This window comes from Coturnix japonica, chromosome 38 (assembly GCF_054131305.1).
Source record: "Coturnix japonica strain WE chromosome 38, WE-NBRP24, whole genome shotgun sequence".
Taxonomy (NCBI): Eukaryota; Metazoa; Chordata; class Aves; order Galliformes; family Phasianidae; genus Coturnix; species Coturnix japonica.
This window is the reverse complement of record NC_140700.1, coordinates 3453649-3471663: the sequence shown is the minus strand read 5'-3', so window position 1 is coordinate 3471663 and position 18015 is coordinate 3453649. Positions and strand designations below refer to the sequence as shown.

The window sequence follows — 18015 nt, the reverse complement described above, 5'->3', positions numbered from 1 at the left end:
CGTTCCCTGCTCTAACCGAGGGGCTTTAAGCTGAAGAGCCGGGCCTTGTTGTAGGACCGAGGGCCTCATTATAAGAGCCGACATCAGGCCCTGGATGTGCGGGATCCTGTGGAGGCCGCTGCGGGGCGGCGCGGCGCTTCCCCGCCTTTTCCCTCCAACAGGCGAATCTGCCGATGGCTCCCCGAGTTGTTTGAGCTTATCCCTGCCGATCGCTCCCCGGTTGTTTGAGCTCATGTAAAAATTCAAGCTCGGTGTCTAAAGAGGAGGTGTGTGGATTTGTGGGTAACACGGCACCGGGGAGCGGCACACGGAGCGACGGAACTGGCGGCGAATCTGCCGGTTGAGCCTAACCCGCTCTGTGACTCAGAGCATGCGGGCCACCCTCACCCCCCTTCCCCGCGAGGCGAGTGGGCGGGACCTTCACCCGTGATGGTTCGAACTGACCAATGAAACGCCTCCATTCTCCCCCATCAACCAATCAGCGTGGCGGGAGGTGTTGCCAGCGGGGTAGGCCGCACCGCCCCCCTCTCGCATCCTCAGAGCGGGGCGAACGCGACCATTTTGCGGGGGGGAATCGGTGCGGTGGGGTCGGGTTGAGCTGAGCGGGGCCGGGGGGCTCCAGGCCCACGTACAGTGAACGTGGACCCTCCCACGGGTGGGCTCGGGCCGGAGGCTGCGGCCCTAAAGGGGCTGAGAGACTCGACTTGAAGCGCTTGGGCCCAGCTGTGTGGGGAGGGGGGGAGAACAGGAGGCTCCGAAGCTTGTTGTTTTATTAGCGGGGTTTATTCTTCTCTTTCATCCCTTCGTTCTGCTGGACGTGTCGGCCTGACCGGGCCTGAAGCAGAGGGGAAAATGTCCAGGCCTGTCAGGTGAGTCCTTGGAGGAGGGAGTGGAGGCCGCGATCTCGCCTTAAGGCCCGGCCTTAGAGCTGGGTAGGCCTTCAATGTAGGCCCTAAGCCTGGGGTAGGTGGGAGGCCTGGCCATATGTATGTATGTATGTGTGGTGGAGGGGGGCTGCTGAGTCGTGTAACCCCGTGTTTTACTCGTTCACGATGTATTTTGAATCCCATTTTTAATTGCAGGGGTTATACAGGCCTCGATACGAGCTGTGTGTGTGTGTATGGGGAGAAGAAAGGGGGCGGGGAGCGCCGTTATGTTGCGTGGAGATCAGAGCACGGACCCGCGTGGGGTAGAGGAAAGAGGCGCCATTTCCGAGCATTGGAGCTCACTTGGGGGAGGGGGGCGGCGGAGGGGAGCGGGGCCGTGCGGGGGAGCGGAGCAGAACCGCGCTCAATGGGGGCGGAGCCGTAAAGAGCCACCCCCGCTTAGAGTACGCCCCGCCCGGGTCCGATGTGAGCTTTAAGAAAGCCGCCTTGCGTTGGAAGGAGCGGGTTGTTTTGTGCTTGTGGCTCGTAGTTGAAATCGAGGTAAGGTGTCTCCTCGCGTGTGTTTTTTGGCTGCTCTGATGTGTTCGGTTTTGCAGTCTCAAGGGGGCTTAAGTAAGAATTCAGCCTGGAGAAGAGGAGGCTCAGAGGAAACCTTCTAGCTCTCTATAACTTCCTGAAGAGGGGTTGTAGTGAGCTCCTCTTCTCTCGTGTAATCAGTGATAGAACTAGAGGGAATGGTTTTAAGCTGCACCAGATTCAGGCTGGACATTAGGAAGTATTACTGTTTGGAAAGAGTAGTCAGGCATTGGAATGCACTGCCCAGGGAGGTGGTGGAGTCACCAACCATGGGAGTGTTCATGGGATGTGGTGCTGAGGAATATGATTTAGCCTGGAAGTATTGGGAATGGTTGGACTAGATGATCTTCTAGGTCTTTTCCAACCTTGATAATTCTGTGATTCTGTAATTGCTGTGCTTTTTTGTCTCGTGTTATCCTGATCTGGGATATGGGATAGCCTGATATTGGATAACCTCATTTGTTTTCATAGAATCATTAAGACTGGAATAGACCTCTAAGGCCATCAGGCCCAACTGTATTTTATTTTGGAATAATCATTATATAATTATGGCAGTCCTAGGAGTTATTTTATATGGGGGGGCTGGAATTAGATCACCTTAAAGGTCCCCTCCAACCCCAGCCATTCTGTGAATGTAGGCCATAAACTACTTATAAAAGGTAACACCTATAAGTTTGCGTTTATATTTCATATCCCTAATATGTGAGAGTTTACAAAACAGAGTAGGAATACGGCATGAAACCAGGAATGTTTGCCACACTGATCCGTGAAACAGTTGTTGTTGCAGCTGGTTGGTTGGTTTATCTTTGATCAGCAGTGCATGGCTGCCTGCAAAAGGAAAGGGAGAAGAGCTCAGAGCTCCATTCCCAGCCATGGCCTCAGGTCTGAGAGGTGATGAGCAGGGTTAACACCTTGCCCTGCAGCACCAGTTTGTGGGTTTTTGCAGGTAAATGGACTTGTGGCCTGATGTTGAATGACAGTGTCTGTGTCCTGGAATAGTGCTGATGTGACTGTGCTGCTCGGTATGTGTTCTGCTGATTTACTTACCAGCACTTGAGTTTTGCTGCAGGTTAGGAAAGCGTGTCTTTAACAACTTAAGGCTTCTGCTATCAGGAAACCTTTGCAAGAAACCTTTCATAAACCAGAACTAAATCCATCAAATCATGCGGTGTTGCAAAAGACTCGACCTGACTTGCAGTTGACAAGCAGTGCTGTGGAGCAGAGCTCAGTGCTGAAGTCCAATGTGCTGTTAGCAGAGGTGTAGCAATCTGCTGCCCAGCTGTATTTCATAGCCCTCCAGGTCAAAACGTGGCCGGTCCAAGATACTTTCCAGATAGGTAAAAAGATGAGTTTATTGCTCTCAACACTTGCAGTGTGGTAAGAAATAAGGGTAGAAGCTCCTGGTAACTTGATTTTGTGCTTTGCAACAATTGTTGCAGAACAGTTTTCTTGTATCTTGTGGGTCTTTTGTTTGTCTTTAGAATGTTTCAGTATCTTCTCACTTAATAAGTTCGAAAGGAGGATGGGCACAGTGTTGCTACGTAAATCATTGAATTGCTTTGTTGAGTTTTAAGTCGTGTATCCCTAGAAATCATGCAGGTGCCATGAGCAGCGCCCAGTACTGACATTGGGAGTCACATCAAGTCCAGACTATGAGCCCAGTAACTGCAACCTTCTTGTCATCGAGTCTTGTCTCACTACAGAAGCTTTGTTGGATTGTTATATTAATTGCATGCTGTAGTTTAAAACAAAACCATCGATAACCACTGAACCTCTCATTCATTTGACTTCTCAAGTTGTATGGGAGAGTAGGTTGTTATCTCTGTTGATAGTTGTATCACCTAAACATTCCTCTTCCTTGCGAGATGAGGCTGCTATGAGCTTTCTTAAGACTCTTAGCTTTGCTTTTCAGTGGTGTATATATATGTATGTGTGTGTATATGGAAATATGGAAGGATTTAAACATTTCCTCAGAGAAACAGAAGTATTTTAACTCATGATTATTTTGTGTGCTGACATGGCAACTTCAGAACACTGCTGTTCGAGGTACCAGGTTAGCTGGAGATATGACATTATTATACAGTCTGTATTCAGTTGTAAAGGTGTTTAGTGACCCTTTGAAATACTGCTGTTGTTTTTAATCACATAAGAACTGGATTCAGTCTGACACCCTTCAAGTATGAGTTGTCAGAACTCTGCTGTGCAGTTCTGAGTTCATCACTCATGCTTTCAATGCCATTGTGCTGCTGGGTGAGTTGATCTCTATTCCAGAAATGAAGAGCTGACAGCTGCCATCACAAACTTCAGCTCTCAGGACTCTCTCCATGCCTTTCCTCCCCCATCTCATTCCCATACACACACTTTAAATATTAAGCTGTGTGAGCAAAGAAGTTATCTTAAATTTTCATTCTCATTTGCTTCTGTCATAATGGTTATGAATATCCCTCCTCCTGTAGGGCAGATATAGGTTGCAATATTGCAATGTCCATCTTGCTTGTTATTTAAGTGATGTTTGAAACAGCTCTATTACAAAGCTGCTAGAACTGAATATACAGCAGTTCTACCTTCTTTTCCATGCTTATGTTTATTGAGAAAAGCATAATACCTACTAAAGCATAATACCATAAGACCAAATCAAACACCTCACTCAGCAACTTCATCATTCTTCATGTGCTTAACCAGAATAAACTTGGTTTCCCACATGTGGGCAGGAGTCTCCAGGAGGACTAGATGATCACTGTGGTCCTTTTCAACCTAGGCCAGTCTATGAGTCTATGATATGACTGCATGTTGGAACAGGAGGTTGAGGTGGGTGGTGCACACCTTGGTATAGTATTCCCTAATGGGTATTGTAGGCAGTGGGCTGTGCTGTAGTGCATTGCTGTTGTACTTTGTACTCATGCTTACCCTGAAGCTTGGATGGGATTCAACCTGTAGAAATCTGATGACTGGTCTTGCTTTCTTTTGTTAGCAGTGTTGGTTTGTTTTTTATTGTTGTTGGAGCACTAAGAGGCTTTGTGTAGGCTCGAAATAAAGTAATTATGCTGCTTCCTCTGTTGGAAGGCTGCTGCTTTGCTGTAGGTCACAAATAGAGGTACAGGAGGAGTGCTTAGAATGGATTTCAGATAGTTCGACAGCCAGAACACAACACTGACTCTTGGGATATTCAGCTGAGCAGTCTTAGCAACCAAATGTAGTTGCCTAATTTTATCTGTCCTGGGTTGTTTTTGCTATGCTAAGGATGCCTTGTTATTGCATGACTTGCAGCTGGTTAGAGAGCAAAGAAGGTGCTGGTGGGGTAAGGGCAGAATTGGTGCTGCTCAGAAATGCAGGTGGGGTAAAATGCACGCACAGCCTTTGCTCGTGTTCCATTTGGGAACAGCTTTAACCATTGTTAGGGCTGTCATACATATTAATTAGAGTGTCAGGGTAACTGATTGACAAGGCAGCCAAAAGGCAGCAGTGAAGTGCAGGTGTTGTAGAAAGAGAACACATGGGAACAGCAATGTCTCAAAGAGAAGGTATGAGAGTAAGTATGAGTATATGGAGCTGTGAGGAGCAGCAAACAGCTAATTTGTGCTATTAGAAGCTCTGAGAAGATTTTAGTGCACTTCTCCCAAATCAAATGTGAGAGTTAATTGACAGAAATGAACAGTTTTTAAACCGTTACTAGAAGTATAATGTCAAGATTTTACTTCAAGAGTAAAAATGCAAATAATGGAGTGATTTTTTTAGTTCATTTTCCATGTGACAAGCCTTCTTGCAGTGCACGAGGAGACATAAACCCTTTTCAAGTCATTCTGAAAAGCACTCCAGTAACTTTGCTCTGGTTTCATTGACTGCAGGAAACCCACAATGTAACACTGCAATCAAAAGCAGAGAGGCTTTATGTGTAGTGTTGTGTTACAACTGGCATCTATTGCTGCCTCACCTGTATGCTGGCACCTGTTGGAAACTTTGGTTTATTTCAGCAAGCCTCCCTTCCTTTTAATATCCCTTTTAACATCCAAGATATATTTGATTAGTTGCCAGCATTCCTTTACTTGTGTTTGTTGTTCTTAATCCAGAATCCTACTCTTAGACATCACAGCTTTGAGTGTTAGTGGGAGCTCTGCCTTTAAAACCTCACATTGGTGCCTTCTTCAAATGCATCTTTAAATTTAGATGTGCCTCTAAATAGTGCTTTTACAACTACAGCTGTAATGATGCGTGTGGATTTAATAATGAAAGGACTGCATGACACGGGCTTTGGTGGCTTCTTGTCACAGCAGTTATGAGCCATAAGGGACCTTAAAAGCACCTTTGAATTCTGAGATTATATTTCAGCCTTAGAAAAATGCTCAAATATATCATGTTTTCTGCTGTGACTACAGAGCTATGGGCGGCTTATTTGTGTAGGTCCTCTCGGGATGTTTTTTGCTCTACAAACCCTGCACTGGAAATAAGAGCGTGGCATTTTCTTGTGACTTAAATAAAGCTTTTGTACCTATGAGATTGTGAACTACTGACTTACTTATTTTTTTCCCCCTCCCTTTCTAACAGGAACAGGAAGGTGGTCGATTACTCCCAGTTTCAGGAATCAGATGATGCTGGTAAATGACTTTGTTCTATACAATATAATATCCTTGGGCTACATGGCTTGGCATATTAATTTTATGTTGCTTCGAGTCACATCTCTAACCTAAATTCTGGGGAGTTTCTACTCTGCAGTCTCTGAACTGTTAATGAGCATTTGAAAATATAATGGTTCTCATATGTTTTGTATTAAACAAACAATGGTGATAGAAATCTTGTTATTTAACGCTTATATTGTTGTATTGCCTTCAGGCTGTTGGCAGCAACCATCTTCCTTGGTCTGTGTTATGTTCTGTGGCAAGAAAAAACACCCCCTTATTTTTTTTCTATAGTTAAATGTGTTCCCAATTTAATTTAATGGGCATCAGTTAATTCCATAACACTGGGCATAGTTGTGAATTGCACCTAAGAAAAAAAATCTTTGCATATTCTGTCAGAATTAATATTTCTAGGAGCCATATGGAATATGTTTTGTGTTCTTAGAAAATAGATGCACTGCTACTGTTTCCTAAGGGTGGTTACACTGATAATTATTGGAAACAAATAGGCCTGGCTGTATTGTGTAAGGTATTGTGTAATGCTCTGTCTCCATCATAGGGCAGTAAATAAAGTTGTTGCTGTTAAAAGCATTCAAAGATATGAATGGATGTTAACCTCCAGTAGGTTTCCTTTACCATTCATCTTCCTAACGAGCTGTAAAGTTAAGATACCCCTTGTGAAGCATTTTGTGTGTTTCCCAACACTTCTGTTTCAGATGTGGTTGTGTGCAATGCTATTATTATACCATTGGCAGAATAAAAGGTGAATCAGTAGTTGAAGGCAGGACTTCACTTCTGTAAAGCTTTCTTTGTAGCTTTGTGGTTTTACCTTTTTTCTTTAAGAGCTACTTTGGATGTGTTTGAAGTGCCCTGTTTCAGGTGGCTGAGGAAGTCATTTTGCTGGGAAATAAGAGTTTGAATCAAAACCATTTTGTACTTTCCCATCTAGATGAAGATTATGGGAGAGATTCAGGTCCCCCATCCAAGAAAATCCGCTCATCTCCCCGGGAGGCTAAAAATAAGAGGCGATCTGGGAAGAATTCTCAGGAAGACAGGTAAAAGAAGCACTTCATCTGTTAAGAACATGTCTCCAAACCTTGTCCTGTGTGTGGGGAGCTGTGTCTTCTAAGAGGAATGATTGTAAGTGGAATTCAAAGCGTGCAATGTAAGATACAGAGCTCTTGATCGCAAAGCTTTCATAACCAGCTTGGACATTGAGGTGGTTCCTTTTTATTGAAGCTGGCAGGGAAATCATGTGTAAAGTACTTGTCACTAGTGCTTTGGCATTAAAATAGCCCTCCAGAGCTATACAATTGGAACGGCAAGGAACTTGATATGAGTTACAAAGATTGGCAGCTGGTGCAATTATTTCCAGGTAAGTTGGTGGCTAGGTGCCTTTCATTCTCCGTGTTCTTTTGGTATGCTCAGAACATTAAGTGGTTGAAGATTAAATAGGGGCAGGTACAGTGACTGTAGTAGTAGGGGCCATTTGTTAGTTTTGCAGCTCTTTGTTTTTTTTGCTTCCTATTTTTTCTGATTCAGAAACTAAGTAACTTGTTTTGATAACTGAATTGCTGTGGCAATGTGAAATATTCTGAGTTGTAAGTGATTCCCTGCTAACGGTGGAAGTCCTTCCTTTAGGGTGAGGGTATCTTGCATTTACAATAGCTGTGATCACCAAATTGCTGTAAGAAACGTGATAAAAAGAGACCTATTAAATCAATTGACTGCTTTCAGGGACGGAGATTCTGCCAGCTGGTTATCTCTTAACTGTCTTGCATTGTTTGGTGGAATATAGATAACTTACCACAAGGTATGCTCAAGATGTTTCTCTCCATCTCTCTCTCTCCCTTAATGTTCCTGTGCTATAAGGTAGAAGCTGAATGTAGGCATGAGGGAACATTTTTACTTATTATAATAAACTGAGAGGGCAAGGCAGTTTTCACCATGGCTTTTAATTTTCCCAAAGACGTGAACTTCATGTTTTCATATCATGAAATGGTTTCAGGAAAGAAAAGCCAAGCAATCATTTCCTGCTGTTGCTCTTGACTTGTGTTGCACTGTTTTGATGCAAATGATGGGTAAAAATTTAATGCGGAAGTGATGTTATTTAAGTACATCAGGTATCTGCCTACATTAATTGTGGCCAAATGCGGTTCATCAGTTGCTTGGCATATTGCCACAGTTTGCTTAGATGAGTGTGTTTGTTCTGCTCATGCGATGCTTAAAGAAATTCTAGAGGCTGAACTTCCAAATACCACCTGAAATAAAGATTTTAGTAGATAAGATGTTATATAAAGAAACTGGGCTAGGGAGCTCCCAGAGCAACTAAATAGTTGACCACAATGTCCTATTAACTAAGGTGATACTTAAGTATGTAAGAACTCTTCTATTTGTGTTATGAGCGTTGCACAGAGTCTGAATGTGAAACAAATGCGTGTATTGATTTGAAATCCATGGTTGTCAGTAAGACTGAAATCAAATGGGCCTGAGGGACTGCAGTGCAATATGTTATCTAAACTATGAATGTTCTTGAGAAATGGTGTGTGTTAGCTCCAACTGCCAAACCTGGACAGTGAAAATGACAAGTGATAGGGATTTGGATAAGGATAGAAGCAGTAGTACCTACTTGATGGGACAGTCTCTAATAAGGACTGAAACTACTGTAAGGGGTGGTGTATGCTTGCCAGAGATCATACTGGGAGCTTGCAGACCCAATATGTTCTAGTTAACTTGTTAGACAGACTGAAGGTTTCTAAAGAAAACAATGAGTTAAAGACAAGGGATGACACTAAAAATATAGTCAGAATAAAACTATATTACCTCTAATAGATTTGACCATGTATTAGCATACATAACTTCAAAATCCTAACTGTAAAATGGAAGACATCTGGATTATTAGTAGACTGGAGAATAATGCATGGGTTATCTTATCCTTATTTGCTGGTTGATTTCCTTGGCACTGTGTGATACAGAGTTTGAACTTCCTTTCCAACCATAACTACATATGCTTCCGAGTAATGCTGAAGTATAATGTGGTAATGTTCAGGAACAGTGGATATTCCTGGCCTAGAAGTCAATCTGCTCTCTGAAAATTGTTATTTTCCATATAGCAAATGACTGAAATAGGGGTTAAGCAATCTTTCCCTCCTTTTCAGTGAGGATTCAGAGGAAAAAGATGTGAAGACTAAGAAAGATGATTCGCACTCAGCAGGTAACTAACCATACTGCACTGATAATGTTATCTTCAAAATAAAGACCAATCTGTAAGAATATTACAGGAGTAAAATCTTACACACGCAAGAAATTCTTCTGTTTGGAGAAGCATGCACTTTGCTAACACATTTATCTTAAGCTGGATGCTGCCTCTCCTGCTTGTTGCTTCCAGCCCTGTCTGGGGGCAGCAGATGTTTTGTGTAATGTGATGCTGCTATAAATTGTCCTCACAGACAGAAAGATAGATGTTCATCTCCTCCCCAGGATTCTCATCTGTTCCGTGGTCATAGAAGAAGCTTAATATTCTCACTTTTTCCTTCCAGATGAAGATTTTGGCAGTGAAGATGATGACTTAGGAGCAGATGATGGCAAAGCTGACAGTGACTATGAGAGTTCTCAAAAAAGCAAAAAAGGAAAGAAGGCCAAACCAGATAAGAATAAGAGAGCCTCTAAATCCAGGAAAAGGCCTGCAGGTAAAGAAACAACTGCAGTAATAATTCTAATTGTTTTTGAGAGAGTCATTGTAAGTGCACAGTTGAACAAATATTCATATGGGCTGTTGTATTCATTTCCTGTATTGCACTGCAGTAGTTCTGTACTGCATATGCATTTACTCATTACACATGTTTTATGAAGCAGAGTTTTGTCTTGCCCACTCACTGCCTGATAAAGATGTGCTGGTCAGTATTTTCTGTCTTCATTATAACACGATGGCTTTGTGCTGCAGAGGACAGTGAGGATGAGAAAGAAGACCACAAAAATGTTCGTCAACAGAGACAGGCAGCATCCAAAGCAGCTTCCAAACAACGAGAGATGCTTATGGATGATGTGGGTAGTGAGGAGGAAGAGCAAGAGGATGATGAGGCACAGTTTCAAGAGAGTGAGTAAATGGGATTGTACTGACAAATGTCATTAAAAGTTTAAACCCTTGTCATACGGACAGTAATGACAATACCAGGTGTAGATAAAACTTTTGAAGTAGTGGATGCGAGTTTAATCTCAGAAAGGAGTAAGATTATCATCACAAATCCATTTTGGAATGGATTCCTTAGGATGTGGAGCATATTTCAAGGTTCTGAACAAGGCCACCCGTTCTGTCATACAAGCACTTTATCCCTACAGCTGTGAAATCTTCTGCCACGTTTCACTAGGACAGCAGGCAGGAAGGGGAGGTCACAGCATCTTTAGTTTTGACTTCTCTGTTTAACTTGTTTCTTTTGCTTCCTCTCCTTGTCTTCAAGAACTTAATTTTGTTATTGTTTCAAAAGATTCAGGTAGTGATGAAGATTTTCTTATGGAAGATGATGATGATAGTGACTATGGCAGTTCAAAAAAGAAAAATAAAAAGGCCTCCAAGAAGTCCAAGCCAGAGAGGAAAGAAAAGAAGATGCCAAAGCCCAGGCTAAAGGCTACAGGTGAGTCTGTGCAGAACTATGCAGCTTAATGTAGATATTAGTATTTATTTTTCTGCTACTGAAGACTGAGCAGAAGTTTTGGGGCCAGTAGGCATTACAGTGTAATGTTGACAGGCTGTTTCTTGTAAGAAATGACTTAATGTGATTTAAAATAACACAGTGAAATGATAATGTGTCTTTAATTCTTACTTAATAAAGAGATTGAAGTAGTGTTTATGTATCATTGACAAAACGTGTGTTGATTGCGAGCACCTACTGCTATGTTGCAGTCACACATTCTGCATCTTGTGACCAGTTAATGTAATTTGTGGCTTTGTTTGAGACACTTGGTCATGAAAATGTTTCTGGGGTGGAGGAGCTAGCAGTCCTCATTCAGTTCAACCTTAGTATTACGGAATGAGTGTAACTCTATGCATGGTGCAGTCAAAGCAAAGTGAAACCTGCTACTGCAGTGTCTTGTAAATTCTGTTTGTATAAAGGCATGTCGCTCTCTTGTTTTGGTAGCTAATAATAACTTGTATAAGCTTTTTCTTTTTCCAGTGACTCCCAGTCCAGTGAAAGGCAAAGGGAAGGCAGGCCGCCCCACAGCTTCCAAGACAACAAAAGAAAAGACCCCATCCCCCAAAGAAGAGGATGAAGAGCCTGAAAGTCCTCCAGAAAAGAAAAAATCAGCCAGCCCTCCACCAGAGAAGTCAGGGGATGAGGGATCCGAAGAGGAAGCACCCTCTGGTGAAGATTAAATGGCAGTTGAGGAAATCTTTGTTTAAAAAAAAAAAAAAAAAGAGAGAGAAAAAAGGAAAAAGAAAACATACTTAGGGGTAGAACACGGTTTTGGCTGTGGCTTGACTCATGGGCTTTGAATGCTGTCTTTACTTTCAGCTGTTTAATACAGTGTATCCTTTTTTTAATAAGAGGAAACCCTCATACAGTAATATTTTGAAGTCACTGTTCTCTGTTGGCCATTCCGTTCTCCCTCCCCCACCAAATCCAAAAGCCATTTGAGACAAATTAACAGACCATTTAAATCTATATTTTTTTCAAGGGATACTGCAGTTGTGAAGCAATAAGGTTTGGGACTGATACATGGAAACCACACTTACGAATCATTGAGTAGAATAGATTTCCCAGTGCTGGTAAGAGTTCTTCGAAACTATTATTCTGTATCTGAATAAGTGGTTAAAAAAAGAAAAACAACCATGCTTTAATAGACTTTTTCTCAATAGAAGTACCTTCTCTCAGAAAAATAAGAAATATTATATATATATAAACTGCAGAAGAGGAAACATGGGGAGGAAGCCTGTGTTTCTTGGATTCATGCAACTTTTTAATGGAAAGCAATCAAGAGACTTGTAGGGCGTCCACTATCTTTTATCTAGAAAAATCCTCCAGTTAGGATGTAAGATCTTTCATCTTTCCTGGATAGAGTACTATTCTGCTTAGGCAAATCTCAGTTCATTCTATACTATTTCAGTCACACAACCTAGAAGCTGCTCACGTCCATTAATTCTGTTTAACTTCTTCCAAGGTTGGCTGTAGATGGGCAGAATAGGGAAGAGAAATTGAAAACAAGTTTTGAAGCTCTGGTTTCTGTTTGACATTGTGGAATTTTATTTTTTTTTTTCCCTTGGAACTTTATAGAAATGATGTACAGCATAGAAGTAGGTTCCTTTTTATTTGCCTTTTGGGGTGAGGGATGTCCTTTTATAAATGTGAAGCAAAGGATTCCTGTAATGCTCTGGTCAGTCTCGGATCCCATGAGTCACGCTTAAGTGCTTCTCTTCTCTCCCTCCACCTGTCCTCAGAAAGGCTGTGTAATCATGTCTAAGCCTCTCCAGCTACAGTGTTGGATGGTAGACTTCCATTGATAGTGAACAACACCCCAGTACCACTTCCATTTCTTTCTCCTCCCATCCTGCAGTATGGGAGGTTTTACTCATTCTGCTCCCACACTGACACATCTGCCTCTGGTTGTCATTCTGTTCCCTAAGCCTAAGAAGTATGGAGTAGGAAGCAACATTAAAGGATGAAGCTGAGAGGAAATGAAGGCTGAAAACAGTGTAGCAGGGCTATAGTTTTACAACAAAAGCAGGATGTCCCTCTAAATGCGAAATACTTGAGGTGTTTGTAGTGGCATTTTAATGTGTTTTTATCAAAGCAGCCATATCCTTTTTTAAACTTAATTGAAATACACAGGCCTTGGTTTTCAAACCCTGATGCAGAGATTGCTGCCATGTTTGTTGGTGGAAATACTAAAAACTGGACCTGCCATTTTTCTTTCTTTTATTTTTTCTTAGACCCTTTGTGCTTTTGTATGTTGCTCACAGTTACCTTACAGCTGGCAAGCTTTGCATTTCTCTTTTTTTTTGTCACTGAAGTACCTATTTTGTAACCAGCCTCTTGAAGGTAACATAAGGCAGCTAACTAGTGGGATTTCTGGTGCATTTGCTACCAGATTTTTAATCCTGTTTGGACTTCAGAGAGCTCTTAGATGTGATACACTAATATGACCAGGAAGGACGCTTGGCTGAATGGCAGAGGGAGCCTGAAGATACTGAGCACAGTGTGGAGCCTATACCACAGAATGGAACATTAATATAACAGCCAAGTGATTGTCTTGTGTGATTCATAGCCATGGATTTTATTGAGGCTGGTAAATTACCTTGGCTTATAAAAATTTAAGTTCTCTAACATTCTTTACTATAATGAAACTACTGTTGCCGTTACAATAAAGATGATCGGTGTTTCCATTGTAAATCTTTTTTTTACCTGGTTTAGTTTTGCAGAGAAGCTTAAGGCTGGAGTCGAGTATCAGTCTTCAAAAAGAAGTGAGCTTGCTCCCCTTTCCTCCTCATCAGCTTTTCCCATCTTCTGGGAGGCCAGAACCTCTTGCATCCCCTGCACTCCTTGCTCAGCATTTCTTGGGTAATACAGGAAAATAAACGGCCAAATATCAAATAAGCTTGGATTGATATTTTGGGGGTCATATATACTTTCCTTAGTGTCTGGCCCATGTAGTTTTTCCCCCTTCAATCAAGTCTATTTCGAGTTATTCTAATCTCTCTAGAGTCTTGATTTGTTTTTTGTATTAAAGCATACAAGGATCAAAGAAATGCAGAATACCCCCAGTTGATCTGATCACGCAGCTATTTCTTTACCTGCTAGACCAGATATTGCTTTCTAAAGAGTGTATTTTGTATGTTCCACTTAAGAAATATATTTGGGTTGTTATTTTTAATTCTCCTAACACGGTTAACTTAAATTCAGGCTGTGAAAAATACATTTCTGTTGTATTCGGTTCAGGTTTTGGACTGCAGGTTATTTTATGCCTGGTGACTTTGGCCCTTTCTCTTGTAAAACTGTTCTGCTTTCTCATATATTCATCTTTTAATTGCTGTTACAGGCTGCACGATGCTGTCTTGGTGTCACAACCCAAACACTATGTAAACCCTGTTCTACTACTCGGATTTTGTAACGTTTCCTATAACCTTACTATTTTGCAGGTTTGTGCAGACACTAAGCCCTAATGGCCTCTTGGTTACCCTGTTAGAAACACCACAGTTTACATTTTTACAGACTGAGGAACATTGTGAAGGTTAGCTTTTCAGTAGCAACAGAATTAACGTTTGAAAACATCCTTCTAAATTAATTTGTATGTTAAGTATTCTGGTTTCTTGAATGAAAGCTGCTTAAAAAAAGCCTTTCTCTCAAGACATGAATAGTCCTCCAAGGAGCAGAAAGCTTCATTCACAGAGACATTTGAAAAGGTTGTCTTCTGTTAAACAGCTGTAGTTGTGGAGCCTTTGCAGTGAGGTAAACAGGTTTATTCCAAAGCTCAGTTAATCTTGTTCCCTGCCCTGGTCTCACACTTTAAAGGGTTTATTACTTTCTAATCTGTGTCTCTCTGTACATTCTGTTTTACATTTGGATGCAAAGATTACTGTCTAACTGGCCGCAAGGCTTGATGAGTAAAGATTTGCAATTTTGTTTGGAATTTCACCCTAAAGGTTACTTGTTCCAGTTTGTATTTGATCAGCATGAGAGTACCAAACATGTCAAGCTAGATGGGTTTCAGGATGGCTTGTGGGTGAGAGAGCACTTAGAAATACAGCAGCCAAGAAACTTTTAGTTCTGTTAGCTTCAGCAAAGCAAAGGGAGTGCATGGGGAGAGAAGCAGTACACCTTACCTACATGCTAGGGAACCTGATAAATGCCAGTTAATGGCTCTGAGCGTGCTCAGCTCCTGTGCCACCACGCAACTGCATCTGCAGGTGATGAACTATCAGGGCAGTGGCAGAAAATGCACTTGAATTTCTTTTTCTTTTTTTCTTCTTTTTTTTTTTCCCCCTCCGCTGTTGATGGTCACAAAGGTACAATAGACACTGAGGCACCCAGGTTAAGGAGGGAGGGAAGTAAACTGTAACATGCTGGAAGCTTTTGAGCTGTAGAAACTGGTGCTTTGCTTTATGTAATTTGTTTGTGAAGTGTTTATTTTTATAACAGATCATATTGTTGAACACATGGTTCTTTAAAAACCACAAACTGATCCATGAGTTTTAAGTATTTGAGAAGTGGAAATTCATCTGTTGGGGGAGGCAGGATATGAAAAATGTGAGCAGATAGCTGTGTAAAGGGACACTGTCACAAGGTAGTTGTTGGCATATAGGATTTGTTAAGTTGGGGGGTGGGTGGGGTCCCGTCTATATGTGGAAATTATATATTCTATATGTATATGATCAAATAGAAACATTTCCCTGAACTTTGAATATTTTCCTATAGTTTCGGGAGGTTAAAATATGAATGATGTATGTGGAACTGGGCAATGAAGCTGTTCTGTTCTTAATGCTCAAGGTGATGCTTTCCTAAACGTGCTGAGGAATAGGAGAGCTCTGAAAGGTGACAGTGTCCTTTCGAGTGTCCCCAGATTGAGCATATCCTCATTGTAGACTTCCCATGTCAGTAGCAGGCTGGCATCCGAATGTCTTTTCATTGAACTCTTTGTATTAAAAAACAAAACAAAAACGTTTCTAAGTCTAGTCAAGTCCTCACTTATGTGCTGACTCTGCATCAACCACTATGGGAAACAACTAACTGCCTGCCCCCTCCAGCTGCAGTGAGTCGAATGGGGTCCATCGGTCTGAGCATGCTCAGTGTGACTGCAAAAACACCATTGTGCATATGCTTTGTATATTGGGGCGAGGGGGTTTTTTATATATATATTTTGGGAGGGGTAGTGGGTGGGATGGAGAAATACTCAATCGACTTAAGCCAGAATAATGTGTGTAAAAGCCCCTGAAGTATTTGGTGTGTGAGTGCGCGAGTGTGAGTGCGCGCATGGGAGTGTCTGACATCTTTAATTCCCTTTTGTGTTATGAAAACTTGTGAGTTTTACTTATTATTATTATTGTTTTTTGTTTTTTTTTTCCTTTCCTGCAGAAGCAATTGTTAACAAACAAAAAATAATTGTAAATAAGAGCTACGTAACTTTCTTCTTTTTGTTTAAACCATGAACATCATGTCACAGCAAACCCTGAATCATGGCTCTGAAGGTAGAGAAGGAAGAGACTCCAGGTAGGGCCTTGGGCCTTTGGCTTTCAGCGAAGCATCGTTTAATATATGGTATGCAACAAATACTTGTTCCGAGTATTTGCAGTCCCATGTTTGAGCTTTTCTAAAAAATAGGGCTCTTTGCAGTTACCCTCTTTATCCCTTTTAATATATATCTGTTTTTGTTAATGTCAAGAGTGGCCAGAAAAAAGGGGCAGCTGCCCCATGTTTGGGGTGTGCACAGATGTGGCTCCCATGGCTGGGCCCGATAAGGTTGGCATCTTATGCAGTACATTGACAACACTGAGCTCTCCAGCATGGTACAAGGAGTTCTGTTTGAATGTAACATTAATGCTTTATTTAAAATAAAATAAAAAAAAAACAACACTTTTTTTTTTTTCTTTATTATTATTTTTTTTAAAGGGGTTGAAGTGAACATGACTGTCGACCATGTTCGTGAGTTTATAGATGCAACATTCATTGGTAGAATCGTGTGATGGTCTTTTGTGCTACTTAATTTGACATATTCCAGTCTCTGTATGTACCTGCAAAGAAAGAAAAGTTAAAAAGAATAACAAAACCCTGCTTTGCTTTTATTGAAGGGTTCCCAGGACCTGCATACCTGCTCCTGAGCTCTGTTTTAAGTATGTGTATCCTTCGCTTGTATTTTGTATTAAAAAGAAAAACACGAGGAAAAAGAACCCTTTATTGTTCAGCATGTTGGAATTGTGTCCCCTCTTTTATTTTTTCCTCCTTTTTGGAATATATTAAGCAACTCATTCTTTCTGTATCTTTTATTTTCTTTTGTAAACTTTTTGGTTTTGTTTAAAAATGGCTTTATAAAAGGGCTTTTATAACCCATAAACACGACTTGTGTAATTTTTCTGCTATCCGAGGGTATCGCTGTTCTGCGGTTGCTTTTTGCTTTGTGAATGTGCGTTCCTCTTTCCCGATGTCTCATGGATTGTTTTGGGATTTGTTCCTTTGCAGACCCCACTGCTTTCTCTGAGGAGGGTGAGTCAGGTTTTGGCCAGAACAATTTGGCAAGTATCCTTCCCTGTGTTACTACCTTGAAGTTGAGGAGAAGATGTAAGGAATTAAGTCATCTTGGCAGCAAGGAAAATTGAGCTTGTCAAGCTCAAAACCCAACGAAACCCAATTACAAGGAGACAAAGCCCTTTATTTGTCATCCTTGCTTCTAGGAGCTTTCCCTTAGGATCAACAACCTTTCTATTTTGCCACGTATGTCTCAGCAGTGAGAGTAAATATACAGTCTGTTCATTATCTGGGGGTGTCAGATGACAGCTGCATTCATCCTGTATGTACACTTTAGCTTAGTTAGATAAAGGGCTGTCAGTTCATGTGCAGATAAATTGACCCACAGTGCAGATTGTGTTCTCAGTGCATTATCGTGTGCACCCGGGTTATCACACATAACAAGCTTGCTGTTTTAAAAGATGAGTTATAGCAGATCCTTGTCTAAATTCCTGCAAAACTTTGCTTGTAATTAGCAGCTGGTTTAAAAGCACTTGATCGCTTCTAAACTCCTGGTGTTCCTTGGGGATGGATCAACTCCCTTCACTCTCCAGCTGTGCCAGTGGGATCCCAGGCCAGCAGCAGAGGGCGTGCATGGACCTCTGCAGTGCACCCGGGGATGCTCTGAGTGCAATTCTCTTCCTCCTCTGTCCAGAATGAGATGGAAAACACTTTGCTGTTTCTTATAGGCAGTGCTAAGTGTCAGCTTACGATGCCTTGTCATCAGAA

General features: G+C 41.7%; 1 protein-coding gene across 1 annotated transcript; it reads left to right on the top strand.

Annotated features, from left to right (window-relative positions):
• Positions 1–538: 538 nt before the first annotated feature.
• On the top strand, positions 539–17116 carry NUCKS1 (nuclear casein kinase and cyclin dependent kinase substrate 1). The gene is made up of 8 exons (XM_015885320.3): positions 539–869; positions 6006–6055; positions 7026–7131; positions 9235–9290; positions 9616–9765; positions 10020–10172; positions 10561–10707; positions 11248–17116. The coding sequence occupies exons 1-8, from the start codon at positions 853–855 to the stop codon at positions 11445–11447; spliced, it is 879 nt and encodes a 292-aa protein (XP_015740806.1). The 5' UTR covers positions 539–852; the 3' UTR covers positions 11448–17116.
• Positions 17117–18015: the final 899 nt, after the last annotated feature.

Coding starts and splice junctions, on each gene's coding strand:
- NUCKS1 (XM_015885320.3), top strand. Junction 7,132..9,234: donor AAGAATTCTCAGGAAGACAG/GTAAAAGAAGCA, acceptor CCTCCTTTTCAG/TGAGGATTCAGAGGAAAAAG. Junction 9,291..9,615: donor AGATGATTCGCACTCAGCAG/GTAACTAACCAT, acceptor TTTTCCTTCCAG/ATGAAGATTTTGGCAGTGAA.